Source organism: Zalophus californianus, chromosome 8, assembly GCF_009762305.2.
Source record: "Zalophus californianus isolate mZalCal1 chromosome 8, mZalCal1.pri.v2, whole genome shotgun sequence".
NCBI lineage: Eukaryota > Metazoa > Chordata > Mammalia > Carnivora > Otariidae > Zalophus > Zalophus californianus.
The window spans coordinates 111774467-111795536 of NC_045602.1; the positions used below are offsets into that span (position 1 = coordinate 111774467).

General features: G+C 45.1%; 1 protein-coding gene across 5 annotated transcripts; it reads left to right on the forward strand.

Moving 5' to 3' along the window:
- The first annotated feature begins 1944 nt into the window (after nt 1-1944).
- LOC113938364 (signal-regulatory protein beta-1-like) lies at nt 1945-20537 on the forward strand. Of its 5 annotated transcripts, none has more exons than XM_027623806.2 (6): nt 1945-2075; nt 5444-5797; nt 8241-8561; nt 9148-9477; nt 13183-13376; nt 13822-14455. In XM_027623806.2, exons 1-6 carry the CDS (start codon nt 2009-2011, stop codon nt 13882-13884), a joined length of 1329 nt encoding a protein of 442 aa, XP_027479607.2. In that variant the 5' UTR covers nt 1945-2008; the 3' UTR covers nt 13885-14455. The 5 variants fall into 5 exon arrangements, with proteins under 5 accessions (XP_027479607.2, XP_027479609.2, XP_027479608.2 ...); XM_027623808.2 differs by having other exon boundaries at nt 13183-13290; XM_027623807.2 differs by having other exon boundaries at nt 13274-13376.
- The last annotated feature ends 533 nt before the right edge of the window (nt 20538-21070 follow it).

Consider the following 21070-nt stretch of genomic DNA (forward strand, 5'->3'; position numbering starts at 1 on the left):
AAAGCAGAGGCCCCAGGCAGGCAAAAAGCATCAGTTCTGCTGGGCCTGTCCATACTCTCTGAAATGTAAGAAGAATTACTTCCAAATTTTTTCTTGTGATTGAGTTCCAGCAACAAAGCATTGTGGTCTGAAAATATACAGGGAATCATCTCAATCTCTTGGTATCGGTTAAGACCTGATTTGTGACCCAGTGTGTGGTTTATTCTGGAGAAAGTTCCATGTGTGCTTTAGAAAAATGAGTATTCTGTTGTTTTAGGGTGGAATGTTCGGTATATATCTATGAGGTCCTTCTGGTCCAGTGTGTCATTCAAAGCTCTTGTTTCTTTGTTGATTTTCTGCTGAGATGATCTGTCTATTGCTGAGAGTGGAGTGTGGAGGTCTCCTACTATTAATGTATTATTATCAATATGTCTCTTTATTTTGGTTAACAGTTGGCATATATAATAGGCTGCTGCCATATTGGGGCATAATATTTACAATTATTAGACCCTCTTGGATCTATCCTTGTGGGATAGACCCTTTAAGAATGATACAGTGCCCTTCTGTATCTCTAACTACAGTCTTTAGCTTAAAATCTAATGGATGAAAGACCTCAATGTGAGACAGGAATCCATCAAAATCCTAGAGGAGAACATAGGCAGTAACCTCTTCGACATCGGCCACAGCAACTTCTTTCAAGACACGTCTCCAAAGGCAAGGGAAACAAAAGCGAAAATGAACTTGTGGGACTTCATTGAGATAAAAAGTTTCTGCACAGCAAAGGAAACAGTCAACAAAACAAAGAGGCAACCTACGGAATGGGAGAAGATATTTGCAAATGACACTACAGATAAAGGGCTGGTATCCAAGATCTAGAAAGAACATCTCAAACTCAACACCCAAAAAACAAATAATCAAGTCCAAAAATGGGCAGAAGACATGAACAGACACTTCTCCAAAGAAGACAAGAAATGGCTAACAGGCACATGAAAAAATGTTCATCATCATTAGCCATCAGGGAAATTCAAATCAAAACCACATTGAGATACGACCTTATACCGGTCACAATGGCCAAAATTGACAAGGCAAGAAACAACAAATGTTGGAGAGGTTGTGGAGAAAGGGGAACCCTCTTACACTGTTGGTGGGAAATCAAATTGGCACAGCCAATCTGAAAAACAGTGTGGAGGTTCCTCAAAAATTTAAAAATAGAGCTACCCTATGACGCAGCAATTGCACTACTGGACATTAACCCCAAAGATACAGATGTAGTGAAAAGAAGGGCCACATGCACCCCAATGTTCATAGCAGCAATGTCCACAATAGCCAAACTGTGGAAAGAGCCGAGATGCCCTTCAACAGATGAATGGATAAAGAAGATGTTGTCCATATATACAATGGAATATTACTCAACCATCAGAAAGGATGAATGCCCAACTTTTGCATCAACATGGATAGAACTGGAGGAGATTATGCTAAGTGAAATAAGTCAAGCAGAGAAAGTCCATTATCATGATTTCACTTACATGTGGAACACAAGGAGTAGCGTGGACGACATTAGGAGAAGGAAGGGAAAAAGGAAGGGGGGAATCAGAGGGGGAGATGAACCATGAGAGACTATGGACTCCGGGAAACAAACCAAGGGTTTTGGAGGGGAGCGGGGTGTGGGGGATGGGTGAGCCCAGTGATGGGTATTAGGGAGGGCATGTATTGCATGGAGCGCTGGGTGTTATACGCAAACAATGAATCATGGATCATTACATCAAAAACTAATGATGTAATGTATGGTGACTAACATAACATAATAATAAAAATAAATTAATTTTAAAAAATAGTAAGAGGCCCTTCTCACCATGTGAGGCCTTCCCTGCCTGACTTCTGTTTCACAATCCAGAAACAGATTGCTGCCCCACAGCCATGTCACTGCATCATAGACGCTTCCTCTTATATCACGGGAGGGGCGGGTTTTTCTTTCCACAAAACAGAGTCCCCATCTTCCCACAGAGAGCGTGATCCTCAGACCTCCACAATGTCAGCCCCTGCCTCCAGGCCCTGCCTTCCTTATCTGCTGCTGGCTCTGCTGTTGGGACTCACAGGTAAGCATTGCCTTGGGGGAGACTCCCCATTCCCTGCCTCCTCAACTTCTCCCTGCTCCTGGATATTTAAGGCCTCCAGGTAAGCACAGGTGTGCTACCCAGATCCTCCATAGAAGGCCAAGGACTGGGTGTCATCTGAGAGCATGAAGTCAGGGATCTGAGCATTTCCTCTATGGATCCATCACCTGCAGCTGGTTACCAGAGGCGTCCAAATAGTCAATGCAATTGGTAACAGTGACAACTTTGTGTGTGTTCATTGATCTAATATTCACAACATTCCTGCCTGATAGCTCAGACTGTACTCCTGATTTGCAGATGGGGAAACTGAGGCAGAGTGAGGCACCACCCCAGTGTCACCTACCTAAGTCAGTGGAGCAGCTGGGATTCCTGTCCAGGCCACTCAACTCAACAGTTCATTCCGTTCACCATTTTATACTGCTTGGCTCCTCAGTGGAGGCTAATTGCAGAAACATCAGAAAACACAGAGAGGCAAACTGAAAAATAGCCATCACTTATCACACTCAGAGGTCTACTGATTTCCACTTGTGCTGTGGGTACTCACAAACTTTTGTTAATGATGTGTTGGATGTTTCTTATGTGCCAAAATTGTCACTGAAGTTTAACATGTATTATAATTTCATTTAATCCTCAAAACAATCTGTATATTAGCATGCTAGGCTACACTTTCCATATACAGGGAATGCAATTACCTGTGTGTGTGTGTGTGTGTGTGTGTGTGTGTGTGTGTATAGGAGTGGGCATAGGGAAAGGTACACATATGCATGTGGGCACACACATGGGATTTTTGAAAACACTGCTTTTTCTCCTCATATCACATCTAGTCTATGTGAGATGCACATTAAACAGATGTTTGGTTCCCTCTCAGCTACTCACCCTTTTTTTTAATTCTCTAAACTTACCTCTCACCCTCCACCAACCTCTTAACTTAAACAAACTTTTCTCTTGGTAAAACGAGTAGAACCTTGTGCATTACTACCTTAGAGATCCCTCCATGCTGGATTCAAGTGGGTGGGGAAAGAAAGGAATAAAAATTCGGAGACTCCTGCTTGTGTGAACTGCATCTGTAATTATATCCATATGCATATCAGGATCCCAACATCTAGTATCCACTGATGTCTCCATGCCTCAGGAAATCTCACAAGTAATAACGTACTGCATGGAGCGCTGGGTGTTATACGAAAACAATGGATCGTGGATCACCACATCAAAAACTAATGATGTATTGTATGGTGACTAACATAATAAAATTAAAAAAAAACTTTTTAAATTCCTGAGCACTCACCATGTGCCACACACACCTGGAAATGCCTATGTCCATTATGTCATGTGATCTTTGCATCCAAGGTAGACATTCTTGTCACCCCTACCTTGCAGATAAGAAAAGGAGGCACAGAAAAGTCCAAGGTCACTCAGTATAAATGGTAGGGTTAGGCTTTGAACTGAGGCAGTTTGATTCTGGATCTCACAGGTCTAACCATTGCTCTTTTCAAACCCTATGGCCTCACTTCCATCCCATGAGATTTCTGCAGATCTTCCAATCAGTGTGGGGAAGGGTTTGGTGTGGTGAAGAATACATGTAGTTTGCTTCTATCAAATGCTTCTGCTTTCTGGGTATATGCAACTGTTTCTTTCCTCCAAGTCATCTATGTGGGAAACAGCTTCTGATATAATGTCCTGAGAATTTCTCCACTGAAAATAGACTTCCTGGTGTCAGATAGGGGTCACATTGGGCAATTCACACATTATACAAATGTTAACTATATACCTACTAGGGGACAAGAACTCTTACATGAACGTAGGGCGTATTGATGAATAAAAGAGAAAAAGAAGTGGCCTTTGTAGAAGTCCTATCATAGTGGGGGAAAGGACAGGAGACAATAGACACAACAAATCAGTAAATAACACAGAATACAGAAAGTGAGGAGTGTGAAGGAAAACATATGACAGTACAGCTGGTTATGACAATGAGAGAATCTTCAGGGTAAGACGTATTTGAATGGGCAGCCTGGGTGGGCACCATTGAGAAGGTAGAATTGAGCAAAGATTGTAAGAAGGTGGGGGAGTGAGCCATGTGATTTTCTGGGGGAGGAGCCTTCCTGGACAGCATGGGAACAGCATGAGAGTAGAATCCTCTTGCTCTGCTCAAGGATCTGGGCTTTTATTCTGAATGAAATGGTGACTATTGCAAGGTTTGGAAAACAGAAGTGACATGATCTGGCATGAGTTTTAGAGTATTCTAGCATTTGTTTGAGAATGGAGTACCCCGGGGCATAGATAGAAGCAGCTAGAGCACTCAAGAGCTCATTGCATCCAAGCAAATGAGGAAAACCACCAAGACAGCAGCCAGGAGGAACGGGAAAGCGGTCAGATGGTGGGTGCATGCAGCAGGGGAGCCCTTAGGTGTCCTTGTGCATAGGACTTGAGGTGGGAAAGAAAGGCACCCAAGGGTTGGGACCTAAGCATTTGGAAAAATAGGGGTGCCTCAGCTGAGATATGCAAGCATGTGTGGGAAACTGAGTTCGGTTTAGGACATGTTACTGTGACAGGTTTACTTCTATCTGAGAAAAAAGTCAAATGGTGTTTTTGGACATCCAAATCATAGTTCAGAGGCAAGGACTGGGCCAGAGATGGAAATAGGAGGATTATAGATACACAAATGGTAGAGTTTTCCCCTTGCCTTGGCCCCTCTTGACTCTCTGATCCCTCTGACCCGTTCCTTCCCATGTTCCCTCCATTTCTCTCTCCATGGTGCATTCCTTTCTTCCCATTTTTGTCCCAGCAGTTCAGCTTGCCGACCCTAATCTTCTTCTCCAGACTTAGAAACCAAAGTACCTGATGTTCTGGCACACCCAAGATCTCCCACGTGCCCTCCTCAGGAGGATGTTTGGTTGCAAATACTGCTAAGTGCATGGGTTCACTCTGCGAGGGTGAACCACAGATTTTCTCCCTGAGGAGTAGTTAAGAAATGGAAAAGAACACTGGGTGTATGAGTCATGCCACAGCAGTCTGCTCCTCTGATTTAAATCCCTGCCTGGTTTTTAGGACACTTCAACTAAGAAGGAATGATTTCATATTTCTTGATGTCTCCAGACACTGGCTAGTCACCAAGGCAGGAAACCCAACTGCAAAGTCAGACCTGCTCTGTGCCACATCACTGAGTGTCTCCGTGTCTTCATCCTCATTTGTGATATGGTCTCATGTTACAGGCTCGTGGTGAGGGCTCCATGCCACGTACATGCAATGTGCCGAGGTCACGGCCCGCTCACGATGTGCACTCAGTGAGCTGTGGATACACACGTGAGGAGACATCCAGGATCACGTCAGGATGATCTTTGTTTTCCCTCCAGGTGTGGCAGGTGAGACAGAGCTGCAGGTGATCCAGCCTGAGAAGTCAGTGTCTGTCGCAGCTGGACAGACAGCTACTCTGCGCTGCACCCTGACCTCCCTGCTCCCCAGTGGGCCAGTTGAGTGGTTCAGGGGAACAGGGCCAGCCAGGGAGTTAATCTTCAGTTTCAGAGGAGGCCACTACCCCCGAGTGACAAATGTTGCAGACACCACAAAGAGAAACACCACGGACTTTTCCATCCGCATCAGTAACATCACCCCAGCAGACACCGGAACCTACTACTGTGTGAGGTTCCAGAAAGGGACCCCTGATGTGGAGTTTAAGTCTGGACCAGGCACCCAACTCATAGTGAGCGGTGAGTATAACCTGGACGTCTTTTATCCCCTGGTTGTGACAACAAGTCAATAAGAATGCACTCCATTGTAAGGATTGGGTGTTGTGGTGGGTGCCCCTGACTTCAGCCCCTTCCATAGATCAGGGAGTTGAGGTCTGGGGAGGTCATGCTATTTGCTCAGGTTCACTCGGCTGGGAAATGGTGGAAGTCCAGTCTGCAGGCTCCACTATTCTTACTTTTTCCAATCCTCAGCAGTCCTCCAGGTCCAGGAACGAGGGACTAATAATTTGAGTGACTTGCTCAGTCGTATGGCCCAATGTTACTCCTGCCTCCAGAGAGCGATCCCCTCCATGTGGCTGACTCCTCTACTCAGCACTTACTGAGCACCTGCTGTGTGCAGGCTCCGCTCTGGGTGCTGGGGAATCAGCAGGGAACAAAACAGGCAACAGCTCCTCTGTCATGAAGCCTACATTCCCTTCCCTTCCTGTGGACGAATGCACTCAGGACAGGGAGGTGGGACAATGTCTTTCTTTCTTTCACCTCTCAAAGAATCACAGTGAGAAGAGGCACAGGCTCACTGTTTACTCTGAGAGCCCAGGTTAGAGAAGATGCCAGAGTTTGGGCATTTGTTGTGGGTCTTCCAGAAAAGCTTCATGCAATTTAGGGACTGACTCACATAATAGTAACTGAAACTCCCCACAGCCCCTGGACATAGGCATGAAGGTGGCTGTATCCTGACTGTGCAGGTGTTACAGAAGTTCCCAGGGATAATTCCCATGCCTGGGCACCAGCACTAGTACGTGGCTCCACCACCAGGCAGATCTGTGCCTCCTAGGAGAACACTCCTTCCTCTTCCCCAAGCTGCCCACACAGCTGATGCCCTGGATGAGAATGGATGGAGTCAGAAGGGACCATCTCAGCCCCTTTTACAGATGAGGACACTGAGGCTCAGCAGAGATGGCCTGAGCAGGGAAGGAAACCACAGCCTGGCTTACAGCCCTGCTCTCTGCACACTCACTGTGCTGGCCAAAGTGGGAGAAAGTTCCAACCCTGTCCTTGAAACTCTTGTAAATCTTGTTCTCTTTTTCAGCAGTAAGCATTAAGAAAACTCACAGGGAGAGGTGGGCTAGCTTTGCACCCCCAGATCAGACAGATATGCAAACATCTTGTAAAGTGTTGAGCCTGTTCCTGGAGGGCATGGCTCCTCACATGTAGGAGCATCAGGAATCTTTCCCTGTTGTGTGGTGTTGGTCCTTCACTGAGCAGCCTGAGGCAGGAACCTGGACAGAACAGAGGGGCTGGACAATCCCAGCAACACTGGGCACCCCATTCCTGGCTCTGCAGACTGAGGATGACTAGGAGGCACATCCTGGAGGGTGTTTTGGGTCCCCTGAGCAAGAATGCGTATTCTAGACTCAACTGTCAGGACTCCACATCTTCCCTCTGTTGTAACAGATTTAGCAGGTCTGTGCACCCTGAGTGACCCCTCCCCATAAGTGCTTGCTTGCAGTGGAGAATCTCAGAGGGAGTAGGAGGGTAGCAGGCACTGTCAGGCTGGAGAAGGTGAGACACTTGCTCTGTCATGGATGAAACACATGGAGGCCACAGGAAGTCCCCCTGGGAGGCAGTGGGGAGTGAGGAGCAGCCCCTTTGTAACTGGCCAAAGTCGGTTGGCTCCTTGGTGAGGTAGAGACAGAGACTACCCAGGGGGAGCGCTGGTACCCACAAAGTTGTCTTTATTTGTACAGGTAAGGGATCACAGGGAATAATTTCCAAAGCCCTGATGCTAAACAGGGGCAAGCAGGCTCTATTGAGTAGGGTTGGGATGAATATTCCGAGGGGGATTTTAACAGTATAAGGAGGCTGAGGTTACTGTCAACCATTTTCTGATTCATCTGCTGCTTTCCATCTGCATTTCATTGATAAATTCTAAGCAAAACTGCTTGTATTCTCTTACTTGCCCCTCCCTGCAACCCCGGGAAAGAGAAAGGCATGCTGTCCCATGTCACAGAGGAAGAGCCACGCGGTGCCACAGCCACACCTCCCGTGGGCTGGCCAGCCTGGTCCTGGCTTCCATGGGGGTCCCGCTCCACCCCTACTTCCCCCTGCAGGGACTGCTGCACAGGGTCTCTGAACTCAGTGAGGTTTGCAGGGAGGCGGTTAGGATGGTTGATACCAAGAGTGAGACCCATCAGAAATGTCGTTCCTGTGTCCAGATCGGTAGGAAGTCACCTGGCAGAGATGAGAAGGGGGACTTGAACTCAGGCCTGGAACTGCACCTGGGCCCAGCTCCCCGACTCAGAGTTCAGCTCTGGAGCCTCGGGTCCTCCTCTGTGGGATGAGGAGATGGCAAGGCCCTCCCCACACAATCAGAAGGGCGGAAGGTTCTCCACAGTGTCACACACATATCCTTAGTGCTGATGACCACAGTCATGCTTACTGTTCATAAATGCTCCTCTTGTAGCCAAACCCTCTCCCCCCATGGTGTCGGGTCCCATGGCCAGGGCCTTGCCAGAGCAGACCATCAACTTCACCTGCAAGTCCCATGGCTTCTCCCCCAAAAACATCACCCTGAGATGGTTCAAAAACGGGAATGAGCTGGCAGCCCTCCAGACCACCGTGGACCCAGAGGGAAACAGCACTTCTTACAGCATCTCCAGCACAACCAGGCTGGTGCTGGCCCCGGGGGACGTTCGCTCCCAGGTCATCTGCGAGGTGACCCACGTGACCCTGCAGGGGGGCCCTCCTCTTCGTGGGACTGCCAACTTGTCTGAGGTCCTCCGAGGTAAATTCTCTTCACCCCAGCCCAAACCGGGTCTGGCCCCCAAGTCTGAGTCTGCCCCTCCCCCCACTCTCTGCCCCAGGCGGTCCATTGCCTGGACCCCAGGGATCCAATGACAGACCCTCCCAATCACCCTGCGTCTAGATGTTCACTCACCTCCTACTGTTTTCATGATAGCTGCCTGGTGAACACCTATCATGTGCCAAGCACTCTGCTAGGCAGTTTACTTTACCATAGCAATTCCAGTTATTGAGCACCTACTGTAATCCAAGCCACCGTGTGCTTGGTGATTTCATTTATTTTTCTAGTTATTCTATTCCAACTACATGCCATAGGCTGAGTATCTTGATTTCACTCATTCTTACCCTAATAGGAGATACAAGTCCTTGAGCACCTACAGTGTACTGGGCACTGTGCTTAGGAATTTCATTCATATGCAAAGACTACACTCAGTGTTTGTGCACCAGCTGCGTACCTAGCACTGTTCTGGGTGATTCTTTTGCTGTGTCATGTGAGCTAAGTTCTGGAGCCCTTCCCCTGTGATCTGTCTATTCCATAAGGTCAGAGCTTCTGTTCTATGCTGTTTCAGTTCCACCCATCTTGGTGGTTTCCCAGCAATGCATTGCAGAGAACCAGGTGAAGGTCACGTGCCAAGCAATGAAGTTCTACCCCCAGCGCCTACAGCTGACCTGGTTGGAGAACGGAAACGTGTCCCGAACAGAAATGACCTCAAGCATCACAGAGAACAAGGATGGGATCTTTAACTGGATTAGCTGGCTTCTGGTGAATTTATCTGCCCTCACAGAGGAGATGGTGCTCACCTGCAAGGTGAAGCATGATGGCCAGTGGGTGGTCACCAAAAGCCATATACTGGAGACCTCTGCCCACCAAAAAGGCCAGTGTACAGATGGAAACTCTGGTGAGGCTTGTGCCACATGATCTGGCATTTAAATTTTACCTTTTGTTTTTTTTTTTTATGTGAAAAGTAGTAATTCATGCTTATAATAGAATAATCCAGAAGTCTATAGATATAAACTAGAATTTTGATGTGAGCTCCTTTCTCCCAAAACCCACATTCCAGGATGATCAATGGTAAGACTTGATATACTTGTAGATCTTTTGACATAAATATGCATTAGCGAAAGGAAGAAGAGAGGGAGGGAGATGATCTTGTTGTTAGGGTCCTGCCTCCTGCTTCTTCACCTGACAGTGATTACGTCACAATGCCAGACCAGCCAACCCCTCCTCTTATTCTTCTCAACTGGGTGTGATTTTTATTCCTTGTAGACTTTTTCATCATCATCCCAGCAAATACCTCGTAAAACCAGAAGTATGCGGAAGTTGCATCATTGTGTCCACTAACGACTTAGTCATGGATGCACATCTAGTCGCAAATGGAATCCACAATTCTGTAGTCATGTGATTAATGACATTGTTTTGTCTACAAAACCAATACGATTACACACTTCATAAAATTCACAATAATTCCCTCATATCATCTAAAATGGAATATATATTCCGTTTTTCTGAAACATCTACTATAACTTTATTTTCTGCATCTAACTTGGTTTTAGTTCATCTGTAAATGCTTGAACGAGTTTTCCTGTGAAACACCTGGGCCTCCATAATTCTTTTGTTGATTTGAAAAGAATCTGAATGGCTAGGGCTACTCAAATTCTTCTTTCATATTGGATGCTCATGCCAAGTTGTGCTTTTGAGGAATTCGGTCCATTTTCTCTGAGTTGTCAAATTTCTGCCCATAGAGCTGCTCCTAATATTACCTTGTTATCCTTAATGTCTGTAGGGTCGGTAGTGATATCCCGTTTCATTCTTCATATTGGAAATGTGTCATTTCTTATAGTGTTTGTTGTCAAAAATGCTAGAAGTGTTTCAAATTTACCAATCTTTTCAAAGAATCCACTTTTGTTTCAGCGATTTTCTCTATTACTTCTCTTTTCAATTTTATTGTTTTTTCTTTTCTTTTCCCCCCTCCTTTTGTGCATTTTAAATTGTGCCTGACCCTTTTATTCATATCTGTCCTTTTAAAATTTCCATGCCTCTCTGTATTTTTATTGCTGCTGTAATAATTAGCACACACTTAATAGCTTAAAACAACACACATTCATCAACTCCCATTGCTAGAGGTATAAAGACTAAAATAGGGTGGCCGGACTGCATTCCTTCTGGGGGCTCTGTGGGAGTCTGTGTCCTTGCTGTTCCAACTCCTAGAAGAAGCCCCATTCCTCTGCCAAGGCCCCTGCATGCACTAACCTCTGCTGTGGTTGTCATGCCTCTTGCTCCCACTTTCCGGCTTCCCTCCTTCACTTTAAGGGTCTCTGTGGCTCCAATTCCCATAGTCCAAGATAACGATCCCCTCAAGACCCTAGCTAATTACCATGCAGTTGCTCTTGCAGGGTAAGATACCATATTTACAGATTCTGGGGGGTGCCAGCCCAACCCTCTTGGGCCAGGCATACTTTAGAAGGGGTTTCAAATCTGTGTCTGGACCACAGGACACATTTCCAGTATTTTCTAATTTAAGCTGGATTTAATATTGTTGAAGGGATTTCCAAATAATTCTCAGGTTTCTTGGCTACCTGCCCTTGTCTGTTTCTCCTGCCCTTTCCTGTGGCTGATGAAGGTAGCGGGGCAATCACATAGGAAATTGTGCATTTGAATTTCATGATTTTTCTCTTTTTCTCCCAGAGATTTCACAGTTTGGGCATTGCTCTTCAACGACTACGGAGAACCAGTTTTCCATAGAATTTACTGTCCTTTTATTGCTTTTTCTTTGAGTTAAGAGGCTATATTCCGAGATGAGTAGCTAAATTGTTGCCTTGTCCTCACCAGCCAACTAGCACCTTGTGGGCTTTGAATGCCTTGGCCCCAGTGTTCCTATCCCACATTTCAGTATGTCTTTCCCATGTTTCCCATCACAGCCCTGTTTTGACAAACAGGTGCCCTGTAGCCGAGAATTCAATCCTCTCTGTGGCGCTGATGCTCTTATGATTATATCGGACCCAATTATGTCCTCAAGCTTTTTCTGCCCTTCAGCTCTAGGAGGTAACAGTCTACAATGTTGCCTGGAAGTCTTCTGACATTCACAAAGAACTTTTCCTGTGTGATCAATTGGTCTTCACATTGTATTGTCTTTCTGTGAAGGACTGATGCCCAGCAATAGCCACCCAACCTGTAGTTCTTATAATGATCAACTCATTACCAGAATACAAGGATACTCCCCTCCTCTGCTTATACCAACCCAGGTCACCACAGTGAGGTTTCAGCAGTGACAGTAGCAGGGCAAACTGGGACCTACCCTGCTCTACCTCCCATCAGGGCTGGGGACATCTTGGCCAGCCAGCTGATAGAGACCCATGTCCAACAGTGCCCATTAGAGCTGGCAATCCAAACCCCTCCCAGACAAACCCTACATGTCAGCTTCCCTGGAAGCAGACTCTAAGATGATATGAGAAGAGAGAAAGCTCACTGTGGAGTACTGCTAATCCACATTTGTGAGAAAGGGAAGGAGGCAGGACTGGCAAAGGGAGATGTTAAAAACAGTGCAGTACAGCAAGACTCAGCCTCAGACAGAGAGCTGGCATGCTGGATGCTCTTTTTGAGTATATTAAATCCAGCAGAGGGGCTAAGCCTCTGTATCCCCACTTCCTCCAGACCTCTGCTGAAGGCTGCCCTCTAGAAGCAGGTGCAAACATGGGCAATACAGCTCTTTCAACTGAGAAAAAGTCCAGAGGGCCACCCAGCAGAGATCTGCCATCCTCTAATATGCCAGGGGCAAGTATGGTGGGCTCTCTGCTCCTTCCTTTAAAATTATTCCATATATTTCAAAAATTATTTCAATTTCTTTGAATAATATAAAAACAAAAACCAGTCATTGTAAAAAGTCAAAGAATCTGAAGCTGTATTTACAGATCCAACCTCTATGTCAAACAGAAAGATGTCAGCTGACATTGGCACTGGGGTCCAGGTGGCCTGGATGGTGTTTGAAACCCTCCTGAGCATTAGACCCCATTTCCTTGCCTCCCCGGTGTGTTGTCCAGCCAGCAGGTCTCCTCACCTTTGTACATAGAGTCTTTAAGCCCTGTGCATGGAGCAAAGCAGGGCAGCCTTACCTCTCACTGACCATGACATCTATTCTCACTCCACTTGAGGCCAGGCTGACGTTTGTCCCTATGACCCGCAGAGTTTGGATTTGTCTTGGTCCAAAGACAAGGTCTCAGAATCATCCTGCAGGATAGCAGTGAGGAATATCCCTGGGTCTGAACCACCTCATCTTTTGACCCTCTATAAACTATGAGCCTCTTTCCTCATCAGATAGAGGGTATACGACCTACCCAATTGGGTGTGAGGACCAAGCAGTAAGCCAAACTTACATGTTACTGAGTGCTCATTCTCCCCATCTCTTCCCACCTGGCAGTAAGAAAGGGGTGAGTGATTGAAGAACTTCTTACGCCAAATTCTGCCTTGAGCCTGATCACAGGGGAGGATATTAATGACCTCCAGAGCATTAATAAGTTTGAATCACCTGGGATGGGGTAAATGGAGGCCCCTGGGAATAGGACCTAGATGCCTACTCTGATGGTGCCTCCTATCTCTTCATTTCCAGACCCAGAGCTGTCTACGCTACCCCTGGTAGCTGTCACTCTGGGCCCAAAGCTGCTGCTGCTCATCACTGTCTCTGCCATCTATGCCCACAGAAAGAGAAGATCTGACTGTAAGTTGTGGGTCAGGGATGGCAAGCAAATTTCAGTCCCAGAAGGAGCCAGGTCAGGAAGATGGGCAACGCACAGGTCACACAAGGTCAGCACCCACCTGGAGTAAAGAGCAGGGCACACCTATCTCCATACCCTCAGGAATCTCTGGTATCCCTCTGAGATGTTCCAAACTCCCAAGAAACATGTGGGGATCTGTAGGAGGTGGGTGGAGTCAAAGGCTATTAAGGGATTTGCACAAGGTCCTAGGGATTCTGGGAAGGAAGTGGGCAGAGGGGCTGAATGAGAGGCAGCTAGGTGGGAGGAACCCTTGGAGACAATCTCTAAATTATTTGAGCACTGGTGTCCTTTGGGTGCAAGGAGTCCACATCTAAGAGAATGCTGACAGGTGCCAGATGACAGCTCTAAGGATGGCTCCTGCCTGTCCCTCTGTGGGACAGACAAGAGGGAATGGGGATGGGGATCAGGCCCTAAGGGATGAAGGCTTAGGTGGCAGAATCCTATATCAGGGGCTGCCTGTCCTCTCACAACAGGTGTCCCAGGAGGAAAATAGCACCAAGGACATAGGAGACACATGGGGAACATTTCTGGAATGATGAGCAGATAATTAACTGTGGTGAACATGGGTCCTACGGCACCTACCTTCCTCCCCTGCTACATGCCACCCTCAGTGTCTGCTGCCTCCTTCCTTCCCTGAGAGATCCAGCCTAAGAGAAGGAACAACTAGAAGCTTCCACAACAACCCTGCTCCAAATGCCTTGCTTCCCCCAGAGACCCAGCTGCCCACACCTCCTGCTGCTCCTTCTCAGAGTCTTTGATGCTCCCAGAGCTGGGTCTTCATATCAGATCCTCAGCAGGGGCCATGGGAACTTGCTCTGGGGACTGATGCAGAGACTTGTGAGAAACAAGTCACATCTACACAGACCAGGTATCTCTCATCCATCTCCTGGAGACTGTGGCCACGAACTACACACTTATGTCCATGCTTTCAGGAGTTATTCCTGCCAAGCCCCAGCCTCCCCAGCCTTGGTTAGGTTCTCCATTGGGTCTTAATAGAAACCATCCGAGGTATCTTATGGTTTTTGGTGCTATTGTAAATGGAATCATTTCCCTAATTTCTCTTTCTACGGTTGCATTGTTAGTGTATAAGAAAGCAACTGATTTCTGTGCATTGATTTTGTATCCTGTCACATTACTGAATTGCTGCATGAGTTCTAGTAATTTGGGGGTGGAGTCTTTTGGGTTTTCCACATAAAGTATCATGTCATCTGCAAAAAGAGAGAGTTTGACTTCTTCTTTGCCAACTTGAATACCTTTTATTTCTTTTTGTTCTCTGATTGCTGTTGCTAGGACTTCTAGTACTATGCTGAGCAATAGTGGTGAGAGTGGGCATCCTTGACGTGTTCCTGATCTTAAGGGAAAGGCTCCCAGCTTTTCGTTATTGAGGATGATATTTGCCGTGGGTTTTTCATAGATGGATTTTATGAACTTGAGGAATGTTCCCTCTATCCCTATACTCTGAAGAGTTTTAATCAGGAAAGGATGTTGTATTTTGTCAAATGCTTTTTCTGCATCAATTGAGAGGACCATACAGTTCTTCTCCCTCATCTTATTAATGTGTTCTATCACATTGATTGATTTGCAAATGTTCAACCACCCTTGCATCCCAGGGATAAATCCCACTTGGTCGTGGTGGATGATCCTTTTAATGTTTTGTTGGATCCTATTAGCTAGGATTTTGTTGAGGATTTTGGAATCCATATTCATTGGTCTGAAATTCTCCTTTTTGATGGGGTCTTTGCCTGGTTTGGGGATTAAGGAATAAACCTAATCAAAGAGGTAAAGAATCTATACTCTAGGAACTACAGAACACTCATGAAAGAAATTGAAGAAGACACAAAAAGATGGAAAAACATGCCATGCTCATGGATCCGAAGAATAAACACTGTTAAAATGTCTATGCTACCCAGAGCAATCTATACCTTCAATGCTATCCTGATCAAAATTCCAATGACATTTTTCAAAGTGCTGGAACAAACAATCCTAAAATTTGTATGGAATCATAAAAGACCCCAAATCGCCAAGGAAATGTTGAAAAAGAAAAACAAAGCTGGGGGCATCACGTTGCCCAATTTCAAGCTATATTACAAAGCAGTGATCACCAAGACAACATGGTACTGGCACAAAAACAGACATATAGACCAATGGAACAGAATAGAGAGCCCAGATATGGACCCTCAACTCTATGGTCAATAATCTTCAACAAAGCAGGAAAAAATATGCAATGGAAAAAAGACAGTCCCTTCAATAAAAGGTGCTGGGAAAATTGGACAGCTATATACAAAAGAATGAAACTCGATCATTCTCTAACACCATACATAAAGATAAACTCAAAATGGATGAAAGACCTCAATGTGAGACAGGAATCCGTCAAAATCCTAAAGAACATAGGCAGCAACCTCTTCGACATCGGCCACAGCCACTTCTTTCAAGATACATCTCCAAAAGCTAGTGAAACAAAAGCAAAAATGAACTTTTGGGACTTGATCAAGATAAAAAGCTTCTGCACAGCAAAGGAAACAGTCAACAAAACAAAGAGGCAACCCACAGAATGGGAGAAGATATTTGCAAATGACACTACAGATAAAGGGCTGGTATCCAAGATCTATAAAGAACTTCTCAAACTCAACACCCAAAAAATACATAATCAAGTCAAAAAATGGGCAGAAGACTTGAACAGACACTTCTCCAAAGAAGACATACAAATGGTTAACAGACACATGAAAAAATATTCATCATCATTAGCCATCAGGGAAATTCAAATCAAAACCACATTGAGATACCACCTTACACCAGTCAGAATGGCAAAAATTGACAAGGCAAGAAACAACAAATGTTGGAAAGGTTATGGAGAAAGAGGAACTCTCTTACACTGTTGGTGGGAATGCAAGTTGGTACAGCCACTTTGGAAAACAGTGTGGAGGTGCCTCAAAAATTTAAAAATAGAGCTACCCTATGACCCAGCAATTATACTCCTGGGTATTTACCCCAAAGACACAGATGTAGTGAAAAGAAGGGCCATATGCACCCCAATGTTCATAGCAGCAATGTCCGCAATAGCCAAACTGTGGAGAGAGCCGAGATGCCCTTCAACAGATGAATGGATAAAGAAGATGTGGTCCATATCTACAATGGCATATTACTCAGCCATCAGAAAGGATGAATACCCAACTTTTACATCAACATGGATGGGACTGGAGGAGATGATGCTAAGTGAAATAAGTCAAGCAGAGAAAGTCAATTATCATATCGTTTCACTTATTGGTGGAACATAAGGAATAGCATGGAGGACATTAGGAGAAGGAAGGGAAAAATGAAGGGGGGGAATTGGAGGGAGAGATGAACCACGAGAGACTATGGACTCTGAGAAACGAACTGAGGGTGTTAGAGGGGAGAGGGTGGGGGGATGGGTTAGCCTGGTGATGGGTACTAAGGGGGGCATGTATTGCATGGAGCACTGGGTGTTATACAAAAACAATGAATCATGGATCACTACATCAAAAACTAATGATGTGTTGTATGGTGACTAATATAACATAATAAAATAAAATTTAAAAAAAAATAGAATGCATCCCATCCTGGTTTGCAGAGGAGAAATTATTCTCCTTCCTCTTTGCCTACATATGCTACTCTTCAGTCCCAGAGGGAAGGGTCCCTCCTCCCTGTGATGGGAACACTGTTCTGTCACCTTCATCCTTCCCAACCCCACTGCTCATGTACTCGAGCTGGCAGTCCAGAAACCTGGAGTCATCCTTAACATTCTTTCTTTATATCCCACATTCAATTCTGCCTTCAGAATGCTGTGACCAGTGGTGGGAGGGTAAATGTGAAACAATCTACTCTCAGAAGGGAAAAGAAGCCTGATTGGTAGTGCTTGTGGACTTCTGTGGTGTCAACACTTCCACTGTGACCAATTACAGGCTAACAGTGTTTAACAACTCACTTGCAAAATTCCTGAAAAACTCTCAGGAGTGAGTGCAAGTCTCCTCCCACACCCCAGTGAGCTCCAACCAGAATCTGCACACTGCTCACTCCCAGGGCTGCTTCCACCAGCATCCCTTCCTGGACTATTGCTTTGTCTCTAACAGGCTCTCCAGTTTAAGCCACAGTGATTCTATGGAAATGGAAGTCAAACTGTGTCTCTCTTCTGCTTCTTCCCCCTATGCACCTGCATGACTCACTCACTCCCTCTTTCAAGCTCTGCTGACATATCACTTTATTAAAAGCCCTTTCCATAAACCACCCTATATAAGATATCAGTTCCTCTCTCACACTCTGTGTTCCCACAGCTCATAACCTAATTAAATTGTTTCCTTAGTACTTATGATTAGCTGACATGATAAGTGCTCACTTTGCACAATAGTGCAGGACAGAACAATGATGGTGCAGCTGAAACCATGCAAAGTCATCTCAATAATCAGTGGGAGAAAAACAATTTTTCTGTGACCTTTAAAAACATTTTTCAAAACACAGAAATTCTCCAACTGTCAGTTATGAATGTATAGAGAAATGAAAAAACAATAAAACTATTATTTATTTGGTGTACTGTCATTTCAAACATTAGAAACACTGAAAAGGGAAGTGTTCTATTTTTTTATAAAGAGTCATCAAGAGTAGTGTGCACAGTGCTTGGCCTCTTCTGATCACATAGTTGACCATATAGAGCCAGCATCTGAATCACTCCAGTTTCAACTGGGATCAACTTCCAACATTCCATCCCTTCCACTTTTGATGTTGTGAATCCTTACAATATTAATTTGAATATTTAATTAATTAATATTTATTAATTGAATAATTATTAATTTGACATTTTCACCCTTTGCCCCCCCCCCACAACCACCACCACGACTTCAGTGATGTTGTAAGTTTGCCTTCACTCTGCTCCTCTGGCTGCATATCCACACTCTGGGGACCAGGATCCCAGTTGCCATTCCCATGGTAGCTCTGCCTTCATGAGCCCCACTCACATTCAGTTCAAACTTCACCTCCAGTCTCATCTCTTTTCATTTCTACATCACACTTTCAGCTTTGTGCCAATTCCCTTTTGCCACTATTCACTTTTGTACAATGCCTGGGTTCCTCACTGGGAGACCAGGAGACAACACAACCATCTGCATTGCTCTCTGTGGGAAAGTGAGTAACAGAGTCACAGAGAACCACTACTACAGGCTTTGAAAGATTTGATGCTTACTTATCGTGATGAGCACCTGTTAGTTACATAGAGATTGGTGGCCTGAAGAAGAGCTGGCAGCAAAGTTTGCACATCATGCAATTGCTCATGGAAAATTCCTCCATGGGAAATGAAACTGAAACCAAGTTTTGGGGACTGATGGTATTTAACTGACCTGTGGAAACTGACATTCATGCATGTCAACACCATGCAAAGTGAGAACTGCCTGTGTGTGTTTGTCTCTTCCTCAAATAGGATGTGGACTCTGACAGAGAAGGGACTGTCTCAGTCCACAGTTGCCAGACAATGATGGCCATGTTTTAGGCCATCACATTTTTAAAAAATAAATCGGGGAATACTTCCTTGAAGACATCAGTTTTTACAAGATGTCAGATTTTAAATAACATCTTTTTTCATTCCATCATCTGCTGCATGTACCTAAAACCATTTTGTTAAATACTACTACTCTCTTCTTGTGTTTAAAAATTCTATCAGAATTTCTTATCATCCTGAAAGTAAGCAAGTGGAACTTTAAAAAACAAAACAATAACCCACTAATTGGAGTATGTCAAACAGGTACAGGAACCTTCTGGTAGAGCTCCCGATGGTCAAAGTGTAACAGTTTGAGGAACAAATAAGTAAAGTAGTATATCTGGTTCTGTTCTGGTCTGAATGTTCTTGTCCCCACAAAATTCAAGTGTTAGAATACTCAAGCCCATGTGATGGTGTTAGCAGGTGGGACCCCTGGAAGGTGAGCAGGTCATGAGGGCTCCACCCTCATGAGTGGGATTAGCCCTTATAGAAGAGGCCCCCCAGAGCTCCCCAGCCACTTCAGCCATGTGAGGACACAAAGAGAAATCTGTAGAGGGCCCTCTCCCAACCACGCTATCTCCATGATCTCAGACTCCAGCTTCCTCAGCTGTGAGCAAGAGCTTTCTTTTGTTTATTTGCCGCCCAGCCTGGGACATTTTGTTATAGCTGCCTGAATGACTAAGACTGACTATAACCCCATATATGAAATAAATAACTTTGAGCCCATATTGATATAAATAAATAATTGAATAAATTAATAAATTGAGAGAAGAAAAAATATCCTGTGCATAAAGTCCCAAATGATTTAACTAGATACTTCACCCTCAGGAGAGAACCCTAACTGCCCATGAATGAAGGGCAGGCTGCTTGTTGTGACTCCCTTCCAAAGAGGATAAAATGGAAAGGAGGAAAAAGGAGTAACTACAGAGGGGACCCCTGAAAAATACAGTTCAGCCAGGTGATCATGAGTTCACCAGCAGTCATAAACCACGGCCACAGTGTGCTCCCTGATATAATGTGATAAGAGCGGCACTTTTCCTCTGTGATCTTCCTCCCCAAGCTCATCACCCCAGTCTGCTTAAGAGAAATGCATCCGACAAATTGCAACGACATTCCACCACATAGCTGAGCAGCACACCTCAAAACTGTCAGGCCATCACCATCAGGGAAAGTTGGAGAGGTTGTCACAGATGAGAGAAACCTAATGAGACATGACAAATAAATGTAATGTGGTATCTTGCATGGTAATTCTGGAACAGAAAGGGACATGGGGTAAAAACTAAGGAAATCTCTTCTGGAGTGAATGTCTCTGTCTCTCCAAAGTGCATGTGTTGAAATCTAATACCCAGTGTGATGGGATTTGGAGGTGGGATCTTTGACGGGTAATGAGGTCTTGAGGGCAGAGTTCTCATGAATGGGATCAATGCCCTCAGGAAAAGAGGCCAGCCAGCTCACTCCATCCACCACGTGAGAATGTAAGTTGTCAGCAGTCTACAGCCACAAAGAGGCTTCTCATCACAACCCAACTATCCTGGCACCCTGATCTCAGACTTCCAGCCTCCAGGACTGTGAGAAGTTCCTGTTGTTTCAAGGCATCCAGTTTATGGTGTTTTGTTATAGCAGCCCAAGCTAAGGTAAAATCTAAATATACTATGGACTTTGGTTAATAATAATGTACCAATATTGGCTCATTAATTATCACAGATGTACCACACTACTGTCAGATGCTAATAAGAGGGGAAACTGTGTGCAGCTGTATATTGGAACTCTGTACTATTGTCACAATTTTATTCTAAATGTAAAACTGTTTCAAAAATTTTGTCTATTAAAAAATATGTCAACATCTTGTCCTCAGCTGGATCTCTGCTTCTTGCACCTCTTTGGGTGACAAGGCAAGGAAATGTGCAGTGGGGAGACTTCTGTGTTTCTATACCCAAGTTTTATCTGACTTCACAGCTCTGAGGTTCATTCTCCTCCTTCCTCTGTCCTCTGCTAGAGCTCACTCCAAAGCCAGGCACTCAGAGATCCCAGAAGAACCTGCTTCTCAGTCCCCCATGATATTCATCCTAAATGTTTCCAATTAGTAAAGCCCAGGTTAGACCAAGAGGGGTCAGAGAACTCTGGACGCTTGGGTGAGGTGGGGTAGCTTTAGGAGCTCAGAGGGGGATGCAGTTAATCCATGTCCTGAGCCCAAGGAATTGAGGTGGAAGGGGCTGTGCAGAGGGTGGGGGAGGTTGCGA